Source organism: Apostichopus japonicus, chromosome 6 (genome assembly GCF_037975245.1).
Source record: "Apostichopus japonicus isolate 1M-3 chromosome 6, ASM3797524v1, whole genome shotgun sequence".
NCBI classification, from domain to species: domain Eukaryota; kingdom Metazoa; phylum Echinodermata; class Holothuroidea; order Aspidochirotida; family Stichopodidae; genus Apostichopus; species Apostichopus japonicus.
This window is the reverse complement of record NC_092566.1, coordinates 8,476,194-8,498,900: the sequence shown is the minus strand read 5'-3', so window position 1 is coordinate 8,498,900 and position 22,707 is coordinate 8,476,194. Positions and strand designations below refer to the sequence as shown.

Genomic DNA, 22,707 nt, shown 5'->3' with positions numbered 1-22,707 from the left:
ATCCCGTGTCATATCTCCCTTGATGTCGCGAAAGAACCCGGGAGGATGCGAAGAGGGTCGGTCAAAAGTCGACCAGATTGCATGGCGTGCGTGAATCGTCGCCTCTTGCCAGAGGGTCAAAACACTCCCTTTTTGACCGGCATGTATGCAGCCACCGTCCACTGAATACGTGGCCTGATGAGGCGCTATTCTCTTTGCACGGATGCCTTTAAAAGACATAATAGTATTTCATGTAACAATAGCGTTGAGTTTTAAGCTAGCGCCATCACATTTCATGAAGCGTTGACACAGTGTATAGGTGGATTCAATGCAATTGAAAGGCATCCTTCATTGCTGGCTAAGCAAAAAGCAATAAAACTTTCACGGGTGCACAGGGATCTCCAGGAAGCTGATTAATATAATTTATAGTTGACTATTTTAATCCATAGAATACAACTAGTAGAAGGTTTATTGAGATTCCTTTATTAACTTCCTTTACAATAGTTTAATTAGAACAGTAAAACTCTCTGTCGATCAGATTGAGGGTTGTATATATTTTCGTAAGTATGCAGTCGACCTGTTGTTGTGCAGTGATGAAACCTTGATAATGACAGAATGTCCGCACTGAGTTCTGGTTTGCCATTGTATTATACCTACTCAAGTCAATGTGCATACATTCCGATAACCAAGGAAACGTTACCATTAATTGGAATGTCAATTGGCCCCGGTTATATAGCCAATACATAATGGGGCTCCAACACTCTTCGTCTGAAGAGTTTGATTATTAATTGGTATTTTATTCATTGCCACCTTTTCTTCAAACTGGAGAATTGAAGCAATGTATAACTAAAATGTTAGATTTTTACGAACGAGGTCGATTTCCTGTCATATCAAGTCATATTGTTCAGACGTGGCACCCGATACTCAATAGCTAGTACGGTAACTACTGTTCATGTTCCACAACCGTGCATCAGTAACTGCAAAGTTGTTACACTTTGAACTACGAGTCTGACAGGTGAAAATTTGCAGTAATTTAAAAAAAAAATTAAATAATTTTTTTTAATTTAAAATTTTTAAATTAAGTTTTTTTTTTTAATCTGCAGTAAGAAAAAACTTGCAGTAATTACTGTGCCACCTGTAACACATTTTACTGTGTTACGAACACAGCGCAGTAGTTACTGATGCACGGTTGTGGAACATGAACAGTATAGTTACTGTACTAGCTATGAGTATCAGGTGGACATGTACGACTGGAGTTTTTCGCTACGAGTTCTCCAAAACTCACACAGAAACGTTTACGTTAAAATGGCCTTCGGTAAGACTTTCCAATGTTGGCGAGAATTCAGGCAATAAACTTGGACATATTTAGTGCTTCTTTATTTGTAAGTTACTTTGTTCGAATATATTTACTTCTATTTGCTTAACAACTGCCAATTGTGTTGAATTTCTCGAAATGCAGCGATGCAAAATCCGGCCTCCGATGTCCCTAAAACATTACCGTGCCATGTAAATACGGATTAGTTAAAGTCTCAATAATGTGTGTTTGCCAAATTTTAACTTCGACCTTCCATCTTACTGCACTAAAAGCTCAGTGAAATTAACACCGTTCTATGCAATTTTCATATTAATAATCATTATTTTTATTGAGTTATATTTCGTTAACAATTTTGAGTTGAATCAAATTCGCCAGAATTTTTAAATATATAATCATAAAGGAATATAATCATAAAGGTATGCCTTTGATTCTATTCGATATTTTATTGCCCATACATTTTCAAATACAGTAGTATTAATTACACGTACAAAGCATATTTACAAAGTTTCTAAGTTTTCGTCTTGTTTTCTTAACTATTAGAAACAAAACATTTGCATCGGTTTGTTATGTTGCAGGTATTAAATAGTTTGAGAAATGCACCATAATCGACGCAAACTTTAAGGATGTCAATGTCTTTATCTGAGACCCTTCATTTTTCTTCTTTCCATAGTTTATGAAGGGCGAAAACACTTGGAGCATAGAACAAATATTTAAACTTCCTCTGCAGGATAGAGTTGTTTACTTTGCACCTTCATTATAGCGTTACCAAAACATTTAGTACCATTTCAATGGGTAATATATATATATATTTATGAACATATATATACATATACTCACGTGTAGAACAAACAGGCGTGTCCAATCACTGTAACTTGATCACCTATAGGCCATATTGATCGGTATCAATCGACTTCAAGCAGTTTATTAAATTAGGTCGTTTTTTTATTCATTCAAATATTTAACCCATACCGGTCCCATCAGATAGGCGACGCCCATAGTGTTTCATCTATATCTTGTCTGTGTCGTCAAGAATCTTATATATACATCTTATATATACATAGGCGTAGGAGCCTAATTTGACTTGGGGGGGGGGGGGGCTGTAACGACTTGCCCGAAAAATGTAACCAAAATTTTTCGCAAGCTCCGCGCGCGTTCAACATGTTAATGTGCATATCGTATAGGCATTGATCGGTTATTACATCACATGCCAATAACATACAATCATTCCATATTGGTTAGAATTATTGGGGAAAGTCGTTACAACAATAATGATCATAATAATATCAGTTAAACCATTGAAAAACACATTGCAAATTATTCTTCTTTCAGTAGGTGCCCGAAAAATTCTCAGCATGTTGCCCGAATTTTCACAAAAAAAAATTGAAAAACACATTGCAAATTATTCTTCTTTCAGTATAGGTGCCCGAAAATTCTCAGCATGTCGCCCGAATTTTCACCAAAAAAATGGTTGGGGGCTGCAGCCCCCCAGCCCCCTCCCCCGCCTCCTACGCCTATGTTGGTGTATATCTCGGTGCTATGCTAAAATCCCATTACCATGGAACATTCGACTGATCACACAATGAAAAAAAAAATGGAAAAATATCCGCCATTTTTTTTTAACCGTGGGAACGTTTTACAAAGTGATTACTAGACCTGTAATTCGTCGCTTATTAATTCTCAATTGCTGATTTTTTGTGTGTGTAAATATGTAACATACATCCACCATAGTAGCTCTCTGGTGTGTTCAATTGTAATATGATTTTTAGGTAAAACCCCATAGATTTTGGAAACCTGTCGAAACAAAATCGTCAAAAACTGCTTCAAAACAAGAGTCTTTTGTCAAATATTTTAACTTCCCCCTCTTCCTTCCTTTCCAATCCTTCCTATGATTCACATTATGAAAATAAACCAGTCCGGAGCTTTGTTACCTTTTGTGCACGAACAGTACTATAATGCATCGGAACATTTCGTTGCATGAAGAAATAAGTCTAACAATAGAAATCCTCCAAAAGACGAGAAGTGCACGGGTTATAACATTTTTTCAGCCGTTTTTGTTTAATTGGTACCGTAAAGAGGCACCAAAGTTACAAGAAAATCACATTAATCTTGTTTTTTTTTAATGCCGCAGTTTTTTATTTTTATTTTATTTTAAAGAAATTTTCGATAAAATCAATATTAAAGCCACGTGATTGAGGATAATCAAATTAGTATAACGCATTAAAACTGAATTAAGTAATAAATATTGACATTAAACATGATATAATAAATATATTCACAACAAAAGCAGAGCGGTATTAACTTAACAGCAGTAACATTTTCTCCCAGCAGAATAGCAACCATTTATTGAGACGCCTATATTTTCCGTGTCGCGAAACTAGTATATGGTATTAAACGTTGAACAAGGCTCAGATCTGTCGCAATGTTTGGAGCCAAATGAAAAAAGATCCTTAATATATAGCCCAGCTTAAACGCAATTTAGTTCAATGTGGTTGATAACAAGGTAAATGAACAATAGTTGATGAATTTTAACAATATTCTGCAACATTGGTAATAGTTTGTGTTATTATTGACACAATAATATCAATTGTAGTAAATCGATTTCCAAAGCAAACCCTAAATATAGAGCGAAAACAAACGAAAACATAATCAACGATTAATATCGTATATAGTCTAAGTATGTAGATCATAAATACGTTTTAATAAACATTTATGAATTCAAAGGCTTCAAGGTGGAATATTTGTAAACTATTTTCATCTCTAGTTCCCTCATGCAAACTACTGTCCCCTCCACCCCCCCCCCACCATGTGTACAAACGCTTACATGACATGAGTACTGTCCCCTACTTGAAGTGTTGGTGCACCCTCCCCCCCCCTCCCCCATCCTCTCCCTAAAACTCGGCATCCTGGCTATTCGAGCCGGATGTTTCCAAGCCATCTACACTGAAAAAATAAACTAGTCAATATTGCCACGGACTAACGTTAAATTAGTCTGTAACGTTAGTCAATGCACACGGACTAGCAAAAATCTTCGTTTCATCGCTGCTTCTTAGTTAGTTTACACTGACTAAGGAAAATATAATCGCAGCTTAGTCGGTGGCGACGGACTAAGGTATTTTAACCCATGGACTAAGAACGATACGGACACCCGATTTACGCCATAATCGTAGCTTAGTCGGTCTCGACAGACTAATGTATTTTAACCCAATTCGATTCACCTCCAATTTGGAAACCGAGAGGCAACGGCAGCTTGCTGGGCTTGGCATAGTTTCATACGATCACTCTAAGCAACTTTCAACCGTAAATCACCCAAGAAGGTCTTTAGAAGAATGGAGGTATTAACTGCATCATCGGCCTACCTGGTATTCCGTTAATTTGAAGGTAAAATTAAAGTTAATTGTTAGGCCACTGGCACTAGTACTGTATTATGGTTAGTGTAACGCTACCGTTGTCACGTTGGCGTTTCGCAATACACAAGTGCAATGACAGTGAGTAGCCTATAGGCTTCTACTGGGTACTGCAGTGCATTCTCAACACTAAAGTGTGCATCCTAAACACCAATTAACAATGTGTTATGTGTGTATTGGGCTAGATTGAACAGTGGCACATAATCTTCTTATTTATTCCCAAACAAATGCTGGAACTATAAGGCTCAATAGTTTATTTGAAGTCTACACTCATTTGGTAAAGATTTCCTGTAATTTCCCATGTGAATCTAAATGGGTAGGCTTTGTGATATTGAATAAGCAAGGCTAGACCTTCAAACGTACAGTCACAGTAGGCTGAACAAATTATGTTGGCTAGTCAACGGTATTATATGTTGCGAGCAGTCAGGATGCACGCTTCAGTTCTATTTAACCTTTTCATTTATCATTTTTTAGTATTTAATTTCCGGTCACGCCCAGGAAACAATTGCGACATTCCTTCACGGTCGACTTGCTTACTGTAAGAAGTATTAACCGTTTTTTCTCAGGAAAGCTTGATAGTCTGAAGTTATTATAACATGTGCTTTTAGTATACTGCCAAAAGAGTAAGTTGTTGTATTTGCATTGATATTTTATGTAGAAGTAACGGAAAATTGAGTATGTTTAGTTTGGTCTAATTGCACGTTTTTTTTTCTGTCCAATGTAGTGCAGGGTTCACTTGCGCGAATTCAAATTATTCTGTTTATGTATATGTACAGTATATGCATCGATTCTTAGATTATGATGTTTTTTTGACATTTATTTGTAATTCAACCATATCTGTTTAGTAGCAAAGTTTAAAGGTTAAGATTAATTAGTTTTCTCTTTTTGATCCTAGATTGAATGAAACTCATTGGCGTAAATAATAGATCAGATGATACAGTTTAACGCAGTTGCTAAAACTCTGGGTATTCTCTAGTCTTCGCCGGTCCATTATATACTTTAGTACTACTAGTAGACTATATCAAAACGACCGAAGACAAACTTAGTGTAACAAAGTACTGATTCTCCTCTAGCCTAGGTCTAAACAGGCTTGTTATGTGAGCAAGCAAAATAACAATTAAAAACGATTAGGCCTATAAATAAGTTGGCTCAGTGCATTTCTGTTTCTAAAATTTTATAATTTTAAAGATCATAAAAACAAACAAAGATTTAGCCCATGTTTTATTATCTCTGTATTCTGGGCATTTGATTCTGGTTGTAATGGTGATGACACTCTCGTTCAAATTTTCAGCTTTATACAGTCTGCTTCAAACTTTGGGATTGTTTTTTGAGACTATAGTGGAAGCAAATCTCACATAACTTTGTGGTGACAACTATATATATATTTTTTTTCAAATGATGAATACTTTGCTGTTTCTTTCTTCCAGCAGGAATTGAAAAGCCAAATATCTAAGTCAAGGGTGAGCTTTCCTGTGATGTACGACACCAGGGTGGAGGCAACAACAGAAGAGGAGAACTGTGTTATATATGGCTTAAAGACATGTTTTAAGATGATATATTGGTACCCTTCGCAGAACAAAAGAGTTTATCCAAGAGTCCAAAAAGCAAAGGAACAAGTACCATAGAGAAAAAAGATGGAAGAGTGAGTTTAACTATTGTACCCAACTGTTTAATGATATTTAAGATACTTTTCATAACCTGTTTTAAAAAAAACCCAGTCTAGTATATCATTAACGTGCAAGCTTCATAAGTTTGGTCAAATTTTCACTGATCTGTAGAGCGGGAGTCCAGAGGGTTTGGTTAGCTGGGAAGGTAACCAATTGCCTGGTACATCACAATGTTCACAATGCATTCCTGTATATGAAACCTGATGACTGGCAAACCGACTGTGGTGGATGTGGCTGGGAGAGCAATTTTAAAGTCACCTAATAGCTAACCTAGAGCAGCTTTCATGGTAACCACATCAAAGTAAGAACAATGTGTCAGGTATGGCCCCAAGAGCAACAAATGGCCATTGCCAGTAATTATTGGTGGTGGGGTACCCCTGCCAGTGATCTATAATTGACCCCTCACGGCTAACCTAGGTCAGCTCATGAGGTAACCACTTGAAACCTACTGGAAAATGTTGGTTAGGACTTCAGATACAAGGGATGGGCATTGCCAGTAAATTTTATTGGTGGGGTACCCCTGCTAGTAGACCCCCAATATGCCCATCCCCTCATTGACCTAGGTGAGCTCATGATTTGACCAGTTGAAACCTACAGGAAAATGATAGGTATCACTTCATATGTAAGGATGGGCATTTCCAGTATTTTATATTGGTGGGCCACCACTGCCAGAGTCCGCCCATCCCTTACATATAGAATCCTGTCAATAATTTTCCAGTAGTTTTCAACTGGTTAAATCATGAGCTGACCTAGATCAATGAGGGGGGGGGGGCTTTTTGGGGGTCTACTGGCAGGGGTACCCCACTAATATAAATTACTGGAAATGCCCATCCCTTACATATATATAGAGTCCTGCCAATCATTTTCCAGTAGCTTTCAACTGGTTACCTCATGAGCTAATCTAGGTCAATGGGGGATGGGCATTTTGGGGGTCTACTGACAGGGTTACCCCACCAATGTAAATGACTGGAAATGCCCATCCCTTACATATGAAGTGATACCTATCATTTTCCAGTAATTTTTCAACTGGTTATCTCATGAGCTGACCTAAGTCAATGAGGGAATGGGCATTTTGGGGGTCTACTGGCAGGGGTACCCCCCCCCCAATATAAATTACTGGAAATTCCCATCCCTTACATATGAAGTGATACCATTTTCCAGTAGTTTTCAACTGGTTACATCATGAGCTCATCTAGGTCAATGGGGGATGGGCATTTTGGGGGTCTACTGGCAGGGGTACCCCACCAATAAAAATTACTGGCAATACCCATCAGTTGTATCTGAAGTCCTAACCAACATTTTCCAGTAGGTTTCAAGTGGTTACCTCATGAGCTGACCTAGGTCAGCCTTGAGGGGTCAATTATAGATCACTGGCAGGGGTACCCCACCACCAATAATTACTGGCAATGGCCATTTGTTGCTCTTGGGGCCATACCTGACATATTGTACTTACTTTGATGTGTTACCATGAAAACTGATCTAGGTTAGCTATCAGGTGACTTTAAAATTGCTCTCCCAGCCACACCCACCACAGTCGGTTTGCCAGTCGTCAGGTTTCATATACAGGAATGCACTGTGAACATTGTGATGTACAAGGCAATTGGTTACCTTCCCAGCTAGCCAAACCCTCTGGGATCCCGGTCTATTGGGATCATTATTAACATGATTAACATAATTATTAAGCTTTGAGAAATAACTTGGTGTTATGCTGTGCAAAGCTAATAATAATTTGGTAAAGCTGCTATTCCTGGCTTATAATTTGAGGGACCTAGATTTAAATGTATAACTCCCAATATGTTATAAAATTTTAATGTAAATGTATGTTTATGATAATGTGAGTTACCATGTGCTATATCTGTATCTGTGCTTACACGTATATCATATTTTCTGTTCACAGGTCAATAATGGTGCAGATTTTGGCTTCCTGAAGACAAGTGGGAGGCCATTTGTAGTTAAGAGAAACACTCTTTGTTCGTGAAGACTTAACTGGTGTCGATTTGGGGTACCACTTTAAAACGAAAGTCATGAGGAACCCTTGCCCAAGACTCAACTTTGCATTATTGTGCAGTGCTATACTTTTGCGATTCATGTTTGATCCATTAACTTGTCTTAACTTTGTTGGAAAAAAAATCAGATTTTCAGATTTTATTTACAGTGATTTCTTCTCTATCTGTCGAAAGTCAGCCTTTTGTAGACATCAGAAGTTTTATCAGAAATAAATACTGCCAACGTACACAATATTTGTGTTTCTTCTGCTCTCTTTTCTTTCAGTGATACTAGTCAGTGAAACTAGTCGGGTTTAATTCTTTCAGTGAATCTAGTCAGTGCAACTAGTCAGTCGATACCGACTAAGAAAGGTTAGTCGGGAGAGGCACCATCCTGACTAATGTAAAACCTGCTATAAACTAGTCGGTGGCTCATATAAATTAGTCGGTAAAGACCGACTAATGTCACCAACTAATGTAACTGACTAATAAACATTTACCGACTAAAAAATTGTTGATCGACTAAGCTGACGGACTAAGATGACCGACTAAGAAATCCAACTGACTACGGAATAAATTAGTCGGTATAGCAACTGACTAAGGCTATGTTCATCGGGAGAGGCACCAGATGGACTAACGTTTTGTTAGTCGGTGAACCAATTTAAGTTTTCAGTGTAATAGTTTCACATATTATTGGGTATGGCCCTTATTCTAAGTAAGACATTTACGTGCTTACTGTAATATGTCTATTCAGAAATTCTTGGACACTGTTTACTCATTATACTCTTACCGAAAGCTTTTGTCCTCACAAATTTGACTTAATGTTTTATATTTTATTCACAAACATGTGAATTCTTTGATGGGGTCAATTTCATCATTTCTATATAGTGATGTGATTCTGGTCAGCCGATTCTCATGGCTTTATCAGTTTAAACTGTTAACGATGAGTATACCCGTTAATCAGTTGAAACAGATGTGTGACATAATTTCTTAACATGTGTTACAATTATGACCAGTTGCTACCAAGGAACAGAAAATACTAAACACACAACAATAAACATAATGATTGACTGGACTAACCAGACTATACTCTAATGGTTTCGCCAATAATTTCGTCCATATTTTTAAAGAAAGTGTGTGACACTTCACTGCAAACACATAAAATGAACAATTTGAACCATCTTTACCAGGTATAGGCCTACTTACTATATAGTCAAACATAGGGACAGTGGTTTGGACTCAGCCATTAGTTGAAACAACCTTTGAGTAATATTTCCACAGTAGCATATATGCTGACAGGTCTGACATGTGCTACGGTGTTATAAATAAATTATTTATTATGTATACTGTTATGATGCAGCATGTTACTTTAAAGGTTTGCTACGCTAATTGATGTTATACACGTCTTAAATGGTTATGTATTATTATTATTATGGTAATTTGTAAACGTAGAGCACAATCGGTGCAGTTCCAAGTTACGGTCGTACGAAGATCTAGAGAGGACATGGTTAAAAAAAATATATATTACGTACGTACGTAATAATACTACGTACGTACGTAATAATTATCACGTACGTACGTGGTAATACTACGTACGTACGTAATAATATCACGTACGTACGTGATATGTTTTACGTACGTACGTGATAATTACTACGTGCGTACGTAGTGTTATTACGTACGTACGTAATAATTACTACGTACTTATGTAGTGATTATCACGTACGTATTTAATCATTGTAAAGAATGAAGGCCTACACTCTAAAAACAACCTGGTGAAATTTCACCAGTTCCTTGTGAAATTTTCACCAGGAGTTGCGTTTATATGCTACCCTATATATCCTGGTTGTTTTCACCAAATTACCTGGTGAATGAGATTTTAACAAAATCCAAAGCCTGGTTAAATTTCGTGGTGAAATTTTGACACTGTCCTGGTTAATATCAATGGGTATTCACCTCATTCTTGGTGATATTAACCAACATTTCCTGGTTGATGCTAATACTGTCCTGGTTAATATCAATGGGTATTCACCTCATTCCTTGTGATATTAACCAACATTTCCTGGTTGATGCTAATACTATCCTGGTTAATATCATGAAATATTTCACCTCTTTCCTGGTTAAATTAACCAACATTCCTGATTGGTGCTAATGCTATCCTGGTTAATATCATAAAATGTTCCACCTCTTTCCTGGTTAAATTAACCAACATTTCCTGGTTGAAGCTTATACTATCCTGGTTAATATCATGAAATATTTCACCTCTTTCCTGGTTAAATTAACCAACATTCCTGGTTGGTGCTAATGCTATCCTGGTTAATATTGCAGAATGTTCCACCCCTTTCTGGTTAAATTAAACAACAATTCCTGGTTGATGTCACCATTATCCTGGTTAATATTAAATTGATTTTCCACCTCATTCCTGGTTAAATCACCCCTTTCCTTGTTAATATGCCACCTTATTCTCCATTTAAGTTGCAATGCATTCAAATTGAGAAAAAGCAAACATAAATTATAAAACAACATCATCAATGGTACTGATAGCTAACTTTATTTGCATCTCCTTTACTTTCGAATTTTGAGTAATAAGTGAACTTTTGCAATGTAGTTTAATTAATTCCTCAAATAATAATACAATGAATTAATATAAGAAATGCAATACTGAAATCAAAATTTTGAGGACATATTTACAGCATAAACATCGTTACATGCTGAAGCTCTGATTGCTCGACATCAACTGTGAAATATAACAGGGATACCAAGACCTTGATCAGCACTTTTGCACACGGATACAACTTGGAAATCACTTGAACAGTTTTCAGTACAGAACAAGAAATGGACCCTATACCTCTTACTTGAAATACTTGATCAAAGCCTCTCTTCCAATAACCTTTGTTACGACAAATTCAGCCCCGTGTCAGTAGCTTCTTTTCTTTAAAGGTATGCTGTATTAGGCCCAAATATGCTAGATATTCAAATGTGATCACCTTTGGTCCGAATTCTTAAACTGTTTTTATTACAACCTTTGAGGAAATTTTCCTATTCAGTCATCTTGTGTGTCCTTAAAAATGTCTGAGAACAATTGGAAGGTACTTTTTGAAAACTTCTTGCCATTATAGCGTGCTATTATTTGGGGCATATACGTTAACTAGATAGGAAGGTCTTAGAAGATCTTTGTTCACATTGTTAACGATAGGGATGACCTAATACCAAATTGATTTGTTTAATTTAATTATTCACTTATTGGTAATTAATTCATATTTTATTTAATTACAATTATATTTTACCACTTTGCACAGGCAAACCGAACATCTGCAAGACAATACTTAGGCTTCCAACGATACCATTAATGTTTTAGTAATAAGCTCATCCTTGGACCTCACATACTTGTGCAAATTATTTTAACTCCAATAGAAAGTGGTAATTAAGTTAAGCGTATTATAATCACAAGAAAGATTAATTTGAAAAGATTTTGAGCTAACAGTTAAGTAGTTAAAGTATAAACCAAAGTGTCCTTGAACATGAAATTTCTGATACTCCGAGCCCGAATGACCATAATTATGATCACGTTTTGCATACATCCACATGTCCGTCCGTGGACTCAGGAAGAAGCGTTTCCAAACAATTAACTAAACCGACGTCTAAATGACCTTTGACATAAAATTCCTGAGCACTTCCACAAGTCTCTTCATCACAGGCCATCTCTATGCAAGTTTCATTGAAGTTGTACCAACAGGTATTATCAATTGTGGACAGAGAGATGAATTGAAATGCAAAACATCAAATTGTTTCTCATAAAAACAGCTACAATCACATTCTTGATGTGCATCCTCCAAGCCAAAGACATCCTTCTACTATTGCAAAGCTGCGTTACTTGGTAGCCTCTCTCAATTTCTCATTTTCCAGTTTGTACCAATCTAGGAAAGGAATGAAACAATTAAAGTATTAAATGGTGTGTTAACGAACTAGAATAAAAAGAAGATTAATCGCTTTCTTCAGTCTAATAGTTTGTGCCATGCTTTTTGAAAACCTAACCCTAAACCTAACCCTAATTTAATCTTGGAATAATTCTCTGAGTTGGTCAGTCTTATTTCTGTTTGGGTTTGTTTTCCACAGGGCATTTTATGTGGTTTTTAACCCTAGGCTCCTTTGACGTTTAGTAACCTGTTAAGTTAGGTTTGTGTGTAAAGTAGGCTAACCTTATAATAATACTAGCTGATACCATGTAGTGATTTGAGATTAGCAACTAACCTTAATTGAATTGTATTGGACGTGGTAGTTATTATAATAAACGGGCTAGCTGTTGATACAGGAGGGCTACACAATATGATTATCAACATACAATTCCACGTTTATACTTTTAAAATCAACTTCAAGGCTACAAATAAACCTCAAACAATTATCTGTAGTGTAGGGTAGTCCTGTCCTACCCTTACCTAGCCTATAAAATGTGAGTTCAATCAGGGAGTTGTTCTAACAAATACCTTGTACTGTATCGTTCGCCCATCTATTAGTATTACCCTGGCTGTGTGTGCATAGGCTGGGGAGTATCTACCAGGGAGTTGCCGTAACATCATCTTGGATCGACAGCGGCAATAGACACTACACAGGCCTTATCACTGGCCTAGCTAGCCCATGACCTATCGACGTGAGATTCAATGAACACAAGCTTAACGTGAGGCCTAGGTCTAACTTACACCAGACCTATTGATGCATTAATTGAGCCTAGGACTAATGATCCGGCAATGAGTTCCAGCACAAAATTGTGGCGGCTAAAGTACAGGCATACCTGTGGTGTTTCTGTTAGTCGAACGAACGTACCTTAATTATCTGTCTCCGGCATTTTTGAGTATAACTAGTCTCTAGGCTGCATAAGCTTGACTTCTTGCATGTAGACAAATGTGTTACAGTCTATACGTACCGCGTACCGCCACTTCTTACTATCTTCGGTATAGAACGTAAAATTATCACGTACGTACGTAATAAATATTACGTACGTACGTAATATATATATTTTTTTACCATGTCCTCTCTAGGTCTTCGTACGGTCGAGTAACCTTACAGAATGTTATATAAATTAGTTTGCAAGGAGTGGCTCGCTCTCTTCTCCCAGTGGCACCAGCCTGTACGTCACGCCACGTAAAACAACTATGTCTGCCTAGCACTTACAAAAACCCATCTTTCCGTTCCGGCCTTTCTGCACCATGCCAAGCAATCTGTGCCAAGCAATTCTCTTTTGGACACCACCATGTTCGCGTTTTCTTCTGGAACTATTATTTACCTTACATGGTCCTGTTCTCTTCCGGAACTGTTATTTACTTAAAGCGCCTTCCTGAAGCTTCCAGACATAACCGCCGTGTTACTTGAGCGAACACCGACTTCCCTGGAACGTGACACCCCGACGAAGAGCCCAGCGGTAGCCGAGGTACCTTTGTCTTTAAGCTAACTTTAAGTATACCGGTATGTAATGCATTTATGCTAAGTAATATGTTTTTTTTGAACCAAGAGACACGGATTAGATTCATTTTAAAGACGATACCTCCCTTATCTTCTTTATAGTGTTCGTTTCCCCAATCCATAATATCTGGACTTCGTAACAATACATATATTATACATTAGGTCACTTCCTCAGATACAACCTTACTAACTCAATAGGAAAACATATAACTTGTATGACCACAAGTAGTATCTTTACGGCAATGCATTACATTCACTTGTTTAAGAATTTAAAACAATAGATTAAAGTTACCATTTAAACATGCAAGAACCGAGTACATCATTTATTGAGCCTTGAAGGAGCATTCCAGAGTTTTAGCATAATATTAAAGGTGAAAATCTTAAAAACCAGATGGGCTATAGAAAAGTTACTAGCACTTAAATAATCTTTTTTCTTGGCCTATTACATATCAAGAAACAGTTTCTGCCTCAAGCCCATCTTTAATCTAGTCTTAACGTTTAGCCCTTAGTTGAAAACCATAATATTTGAAACATTTCTGATGACATTGTGTTATTTCAGTTAACGTAACTCGATTATACAATGTACCGAAAGTTACTTCTCAAGTTTATTTAAAGGGATATGCTGGTGGCAGAAAATGTAATTTAAAAGATTAAAGGGCAGACGCTCGTCAAAATTTCACTGGCTTTGCTGTCAATGTTCCTTGCAGATTTTTTGGTTGTTATCATTTTTGGCTCAGGATCTCATTATGGTACCGAGAAACACAAACTGCTCAATTCGTCATAGTTACATCCGTCACCATATCGTTGTCAGATACATTCACAACGTATTACCAAATTTGAAAATATTATTTTCGCCGTAACGAAATTAAAGTTATGATGATTTTGGTTTTAACCTTCAGATGTACATACAAAACTTTAAGCAATTTGTTTAAGTATTGAAATTTAGCCTCTCGAATTTCCCTTTAAACTTTACAGGATCGGATCGGATCTTATTGACGAAGGGCAGAACTTCGTACCGTGTAATAACTTTTTCTTCAACCAGGTAATCCATGAACTTCCTATGTTCCCATTTATGACCCCTTCGTCCATTTCTGATCCCCCGTGCTATTCCAACTTTAAAATTTATCCCTAACGGATCGACTGACGTTGGAGCTGTCTTATGTAAGAATTCATCCAAATCAAGCAAGAAAACATCTTGTTCTTCTTTAGGCCACGTGACGTAAAATATCTGAGCTAGAGCACGCGAAAGTGTTCCTGCTACGTCTTGGTATCCATGCCACCTTGAGGTGATATTCCAGACCAGTGGTCCACCATACGGATCAATGTAAACCACGGCTTTCTTTTCATTACCTTTGTAACTCCAGAAGTCAACTAACGTTACTGCACCTTTAGATCCATTCTCTGCGTTGGCAGTTCCAAGACCTTCAGACCGCTTGGCAACACTACTTACTTTGTAATTGACATTGATGCTCAAAGAATCACAAGCCTCTTCTACCGCCCTTGCCAAAAATTGTGTCATTTTATGATAAGTGTCATGTAGAATTATTGCCACATCGTTCCAATTGATACCATGAACATCCCCTCCCCTAATGGAACGCAAGATGTTCTTCAGTCTATGGACACCAACGCAACGGCAGCCGTAAAGCGACAAAGGGTCTTCGCCGGTTCGAAGACATTCGCAGGATGTTAATTCGTACCATATGTGGATTGGTCCATCAATGACGTTACCGGATTTTGTGATATTAAAAAGCCCATCACCTTTGAACTTTCTCACAGCCTGCACTAGCTTAAAGCCATTCCTTGATGTCCTCATACATTGCGTGAGGATATTTTTCTCGAATGAACCTGGAAGATGTTCATATAAACATGAGAAATCTTCACCCTTTTTCAACGCATATGAACAACATGAGATAGTCATCCACACAGTCATGGATGTATTGTACTTGAGGAACGCTTCCAGTTGATTCCAACCACCTTTAGATTTACCAATACAAAGTGGTAATTCATCGAGTAGGAAATGGACGGTATGTGTAGGATGCCTCTGAACAGTGATCCTAATAACTGCACACAAGAAATCCGGTGTCAGCTGAAAAGGAAGCTCTGGAAATTTAATACTTTCGCGGCTTTCAATGTCCTTAATGTGTTTGAGAAAGCTTGTGATGTGTATCTCATTCTCCGCTCCTGTTCCGTCTTTACTCAACATATCTTTTAGAAAGTCCACACAGTTGTCCTCCTCTTCTCGTACCTTTCCAGTGCCATCAGAAACGGCTGCAAACGATATGACGTATACAATACCAGAGCTTGCCAAACTCTTGGCCTTCTTGATCACTAGTAGAGATTTCCCGGTTCCGAAGTCTCCAAGAAGAATGTTTAATGGCGGTGCTTTTGTTAATATTTCTTCCTGTTCTTCAGTAAGCTTCAATTTGCCTACTTTGGATCCCACTTTACTGATGGCGTCTGGGAGGTTGCGATATTTAACAGGAGAAGCGAGGCCAATATATCGACCACAGAGGTCTCGATACTGTGAAGTTGTCATCGCATAGTCTTCTTTTTGTAAACATTCTTGTACATTGCTCATCCACCATTTACTGAACGAGTCGTCATTAGCTATTTGATCACTTCTTAAAATGATGCTATCATGTTCCGCACAGACATCAATAAGACATCCATTCGACAAATTTGGAACCGCAATAAACTTTAGCATTGGTAGCGATTCAACGAAAAGTAAATCCCGGTTCATTGTTTTCATGGCATGTATATCTTTGACTACTTGTTTGAAAGCACGTTTAAGTTGCGTGTGTTGCGTTGTTCGTCCAGACGATTCAGGTACTGATTTCACCTGAAAGAAAATTACGCCTAACTTCATGTTTATGACGACAATATCATGCTCACCATTAACGTCACATATTTCTTTACGTTCTAATGCTTCATATTTAGTATCTTCTTTTTTCTTCCTCACGTGTTTCAAAAAGGAAGCAAACTTGAATTCACTCAAAACTAAAATTGGTTCTTTATTCCTCTTTCCCCATAAATTGATAGCACGAGCAATCTTCTCCACTGCCTCTTTCTGACTTCTATCTGACAGAATCTAGAAGATAAACAAATAAATTGAATAATTAACTTTAGGAAATTAATAGTACTGACGAAGTCTCCCATTTCAAATGTCTTTCTTTTAATTCTGTGAGTTCTGTAATATTTACATATTACTTTAGCTATAATGAATTAATGAATTTATTGCTTTTGAAACGCTCCTCTGAAGTAGAACATGAAAAGGTTTTCTGTTCAATAGGAAAACTAATATCCAAACCTGAAATAAATGGAATACAGTTAATCTCTTAAAACAAAACGTGTGGTCAGATTGCCATCCCGCTCCCTTGTGTCTTTCTTCTACTTTGAAATTCCTTTCCTTCCATTTATTTAGCAATGTCTTTTTCATAATTTTTTTTGCTGTCTGTGATCATTGAAAAAAATCAACTGCATCAAATTAGGGAAGGAATATGAGCTGTTTCATTCTATCATCTTTTCATTAGCAAATACCCATTTCCATTGTTGCCATCAGTAGAGTAGTTTCATTCACTATTTCTGCCCTCGAGGTCGGCCTAAATATTGGATCCTTTTGGTTTGAAAGGGTTAGAAATACTGCATTACGTGTAATACACAATTATCCCTACCCATTACCCTCCTCTCCCTAACCCACTCTCTCGCAGAATATATAGTTCAAGACTGATTACGATGATAATAATATTATCGCAATAATTTTACTACACCTCATCGGGGCTTTTATGTCCCTTCAGACTCTGTTGAATCCCTTTTGGCAGGTTTGGAACTTGTTCATCAACCACATAGTCCAGTCGTTCATCCTGTTGGTAAACAAATGCTGATGGAACCTTATAAGTATCGGTCTCCAGATTTGGGAAATGCTCGTCGATGTATCCTCGTGTAGCTTGGTCGAAAGATACATATTTTCCAGCTACTTCAACTACACATTCCGATAGTTTTATGGTTGGTAGTCTATTAATGTCGGACTCTAAGGGTGTTTTCGTAGCCGCACATAATGTACACTTTCGACCAGGGTCAGCAACAACAGATGCAGCCATCTTATAGAAATCCCCAAATCTATAAACAGACAAAGAAGAGGGAGGACAGGAGAATACAAACGCTTTGTTCTAGTTTAGTCTATGGTAATTCCCAGACAAGTTTGGAACAACCTACCGACGTCACTCAAAGAAGCTAAGTCTAAAACATCTTTTAAACGTAATGTAAAGAAATACCTTATCCAAATTAATGATATATACCTTAAATTTGTCAACCTGAGAGTATGTGTGTGTATGGACGGGGGGGGGGGGCTGGTGTTATGGTTATATTTGTAAAGATAACTCCTCAACCATCTTCTTAATGTATTGCCATCATTTTTAATGTACTTTGTCTATTGGTGCTGTCTCAGCTGCCGCGCGGGTGCTGCTTCGTGCAGCTTAATATCACCGTTTTTTTATCTCCATAATTTATTCGAGTTTTCATGAACATCGTGGATGTTGCCATTGGAGTCGAAACTTTGCTCGTTGTACTTCTTTGTGATTTCTCGTGTTTGTTTCACACATCATTTGATGTTTTTTCTGTTGTGGTTTCGTCTATTAGTGTGTTTCTGTACCATCGTTTCTATGACAATCCACGGAGACACTATTGTGTACAGTAGAACTAAGCTGCTGAAGTAGTAGGTCAAGTGTCTCTCCTTTGTGACTTACAGGAGAACGGATTACTACGCTTTCGTGGTAAGCAATGCAGTTCTCATACCAAACGTGATGACAATACTATCTACCATAGCCAAATGCCTATTAAACTTGGTCTACCGAACTGCCGATCTGTCAGAAATAAACAACTACAATTTATGATTTTATTACAGACAGTTCCCATGCCGTCTTCACGGAGACATGGTTACAAGAAAGTGACACTGTAATTGTAAACGAGATAACACCCTTTTTCAATTTTTAAACTATCCTGTTTCTGTAGAAGCTTTCGAGGTGGTGGGGTCGCCGTAGTCTGTTCCGCAGACTTAAGTCCAGTAATTGAACCATCTGCTGCATACGTTGTGGGGTGGGTTGTACTTTCAGATTGTATTCTATTTACCGTCCTGCCCCATCTCGGAATTTACGGTCTCACATTATCACTATTCCAACAAAGAACTTCACTATCTTCTCGAAAATATTTGCACAACAGAGGATACTATACTAATTTGTGGGACTTCAATTTTCACGTCGAGAACCTCCAAGACTCGTCGGCTGCTAATTTTCTCCAAACTCTTAAGACATTCGATCTTCTACAAAATGTTGTTGATCCGACACATGTTGGTGGTCATTCACTTGACCTTCTTATCAATAGAAATGATCAAAATTTAATCAGTGGGATTTCAGTGCATGATTTCAATATCAGTGACCATCATGCTGTGCTTGAGACATTGGATTTATCCAAGCCCTCACAGAAAGAGACCTACATCATTTCTCGACGTTTTCGCAACTTTCCTATGGATGCCTTCAAATCCGAGCTCCTTTACCGTTCTCACTCCCGATAATGAGACATTGACAGTGAGGTTGTATAGTTACTATAACAATTCACTGAGTAAGCTCTTGGATAGTTATGCTCCATTCAAGAGACGCAGGATTGGTCGTCACCCCCCCCCCCTACGCCTCACCTCCTCCTACGGCGGTGTATCTGACGTAATAGTCTCCGAACGGAAATATGCTTTCCTGACAATGTACCAGAAACGTAATTACCGGAACAGTTTTGCTCATTACTTTGAGAAGAAAGTCGAATGTATCCGGGCGAATATTAGACCATCTTACTCTGGTTCTCACCACCATGGCAGTACTGCAGCTGAAGGTTTCTCTAACTTTCGTGAACTTTCTACAGACGAGGTGGTGAAAATAATTTCGGGACTTTCATCTAAACATTGTTGTCTTGACCCTGTATACCAACATGGTTGGTTAAGGATAGTAAATCTGAAATGATGTCTCTCCTTTGTTCAATTGTAAACAGATCCCTGGCCAGTGATGTTTTTCCTAGTCCATGCAAACAAGCTAGATATAGATAGATACCGGTATTAATTCATATACCTTGCATCATTTTCTTCTTCTCTTCTTATTTATTTCTTTTTTTTCTTTTTTTTTCTCACTCGGGAGTGATCGTTCTACTAGTTAAGCCTACTAAGGTTTTGTAGATCACTTCCTTCTCATTGTACAATGATTATTTTTTAATCAGCATTACTTTGTCACTATTTAAATTATGTTTTGTATACTGAGAAAAAAAAACATGAATCATATGAAATGAAATGTTGTTCAATTTGACCAATCAGTGTCCAGGACTCTGTCATGTCCGAAACAGAGTGACGTAATACGTGGTTGACAACACGTTAATGAGGAAGGTTTTAGTCATGGTTTTTCGTTTTTATTGCAAATTTGGTAAAGTAATTTTCAATTTTACATTTGAAAAGGTTTCATTTCGAATTGGAAAGCCAGTATAAGTGTTGCTAAATAAACATATTTTCAACGACAATATGCAGCTCAATGTATTGTATAATATTCGTATATATATATATATATATATATATATATATCTATATCTATATCTATATAAGCACTGTACTGTGTACATACAACTTCCTTATATTGTAGACGTTTGAATACTGGTAATGTATATGAGACAATGTTTAATCCAGGAATTCCCACACGTATTGCGCAGTACTGAGGCGACCCGACGTGACCTATCTGCATCGGAAATCCATATGTGATAGTAGGAACGTATATGGGCGTGGCTTATTAGCCATTTTGTTAACGAAAATGTTCATCCTGTTTGCTTAAATGTGTAAGATTCGAGACGCTTTTTTTTTGGGCTCAAGATATGTTTGGTACATGTTTTGGAGTAGCGTAAGGATCACAATGCAGGCGTCACTTTGGGATGAGATTTAAACGCAACATTCCAATGAAATACTAAATACAAGAGAACCGTGAAAGCTGAGCGGCAAACATTCCACATGTAACTAGTTTGAATTCCAAATCAACAAAGCATGTTATAGAAGGAACCCGAACGTTTTGAAGGACATTTGCTAATTTATGACACTACAGACTGCCTTCACTGTACGTGATCCATTCCAGGAAAGAATCGATGGTTTAGTCAGTCAAAATAGGTTTCAATCAATAAATTAACCATGACTTGAGTTAGGGACAAGATATTGATTCAACTAACAGTGTGAAATATTTTTCTTTTCCATATAAGTGTTGCCCGCTACTGGAAAATCCCTCGAAACTGTAATTCATACGAATTCATACGAATGAAAAAAATGGGTTCACCGAGCAAACATGTTTCAGTACAAGGTGATTAGAACATCGTTGACTAATGTGATGGCCTATTTCTTTTTAAAGTTTTTTTTTGATAGGTCAAAATCACAAACGCTCGTATAGTGTAATGAAATCGGATAATAATTATATAAACATTAAATGTAAATTTTGTTATGACAGCTTCGCGAGTGCATGTGGAAACACCACAACAAGTCTCCTATACTGTGTATTGAACTAACGACATACATACCGTTATAGTATCATTTATATTGTAAAGCCGTCTATACGAAAGTAGTTCGTATCCGCCACCAACTGCTCAGTGTACGCCTAGCTTTCGAACTGACGTCAGCAGCAATTGAGTATCACGTTATACAGTCAAATGATGCGGAAACAGTGACATTTCCCAAGAAAATCTCCGTTTTCCTCGTGGAAGCATAAATTTTGTTCACATACTATATAGCACGAACAATATGTATAATTCTAAGCACCACAACAGTGTATATAGACCAATACGGACGTATGGATATAGAGATATTTAAATAGTTATTTACTCACCAAATAAAGACACTTGAGCTTTGCAAATAAAGGACGTTAGCGTCCAATGTAAACATATCATAAATGTATTGACAATGTATCGCGCCAACACAGCATATCTTATGACAATCTTATGACAAATGTCGCGTTAGTTGACCAGAATTCATTATGAGTGTATTGTCAGGAAATGGGATATCTTTTAACAGATTAATGTACAAACTTGACAGGAACGTCGGTGCAACAAGGTGGCACCAGCAAGTTAGATTTTAAGTGATATTAAGCTTCCTTAACCGAACGAGGGTGTGACGGAGGGGCGGGGGGGGGGGTATAGACATTTAAATTTGATTTTGGTAGAAATTAATCTGAGGGCGTTTTGTGGGGAAATTGTGCGCCTATCTTGTTTGTTAATGTCCGTTGTAAAACACGAAATTTTGAGGTCAGCCATTATAATGTGTACAGTGCACAGTGATAGTAGCCTAACACAATATTAATGCTCCTTATGATACCTAGATTGATCGTTCTAGTGCATAACCAAGTTGAACTAAGCACATGACCGGAGTGTCCGCGTTTCTCTTATAACTTCTCGCCCACCCCCTCAGATGGAAATAACTGGTGCTCAATGTCCAAGATAAGTTCGAATATATTGCTAACAGGAATAGCTGTAGAAATGTTGTATACGAAAACTCGAATGGTTTCTTTTGCATTGTGTATATGACATATGACGCCTAAATCCTGCCTAAAATTTCACCCTTTGATTGTTACAGTATTATAATATAACAATTACATGAGAAGAAATAGTATTTCAAACCGATGACAATGTACGATATCGTTGCATGTATATATATATATATATTTATATATATATATAAATATATATATATATATATATATGTATATGATGTATATATATATATATATATATATATATATATATATATATATATATGTATATATGTATATATGTATATATATATATATATATACATATATATATATATATATATATATATATATATATATATATATATATATATATAT

The 22,707-nt window shown here is 37.1% G+C and overlaps 2 protein-coding genes and 1 long non-coding RNA gene across 6 annotated transcripts in view; 1 reads left to right on the top strand and 2 right to left on the bottom strand.

The window, feature by feature from the left end:
* Nucleotides 1-22,707, bottom strand: part of LOC139968893 (heparan sulfate 2-O-sulfotransferase 1-like) — a 61,263-nt gene that overhangs the window by 13,087 nt on the left and 25,469 nt on the right. The window lies entirely within an intron of this gene.
* On the top strand, nt 4,655-14,370 carry LOC139968901 (uncharacterized). Its single transcript, XR_011793574.1, has 3 exons — nt 4,655-5,321; nt 6,126-6,340; nt 8,263-14,370. It is a non-coding gene; the product is annotated as an uncharacterized lncRNA (long non-coding RNA).
* LOC139968878 (uncharacterized) lies at nt 14,110-22,506 on the bottom strand. Of its 2 annotated transcripts, none has more exons than XM_071973482.1 (3): nt 21,691-22,506; nt 17,575-17,923; nt 14,110-16,895 (listed from the first exon to the last, which is right to left on the bottom strand). In XM_071973482.1, the coding sequence occupies exons 2-3, from the start codon at nt 17,902-17,904 to the stop codon at nt 14,736-14,738; spliced, it is 2,490 nt and encodes an 829-aa protein (XP_071829583.1). In that variant the 5' UTR covers nt 17,905-17,923; nt 21,691-22,506; the 3' UTR covers nt 14,110-14,735. The 2 variants fall into 2 exon arrangements, with proteins under 2 accessions (XP_071829583.1, XP_071829582.1); XM_071973481.1 differs by lacking the exon at nt 21,691-22,506 and adding an exon at nt 21,386-21,613.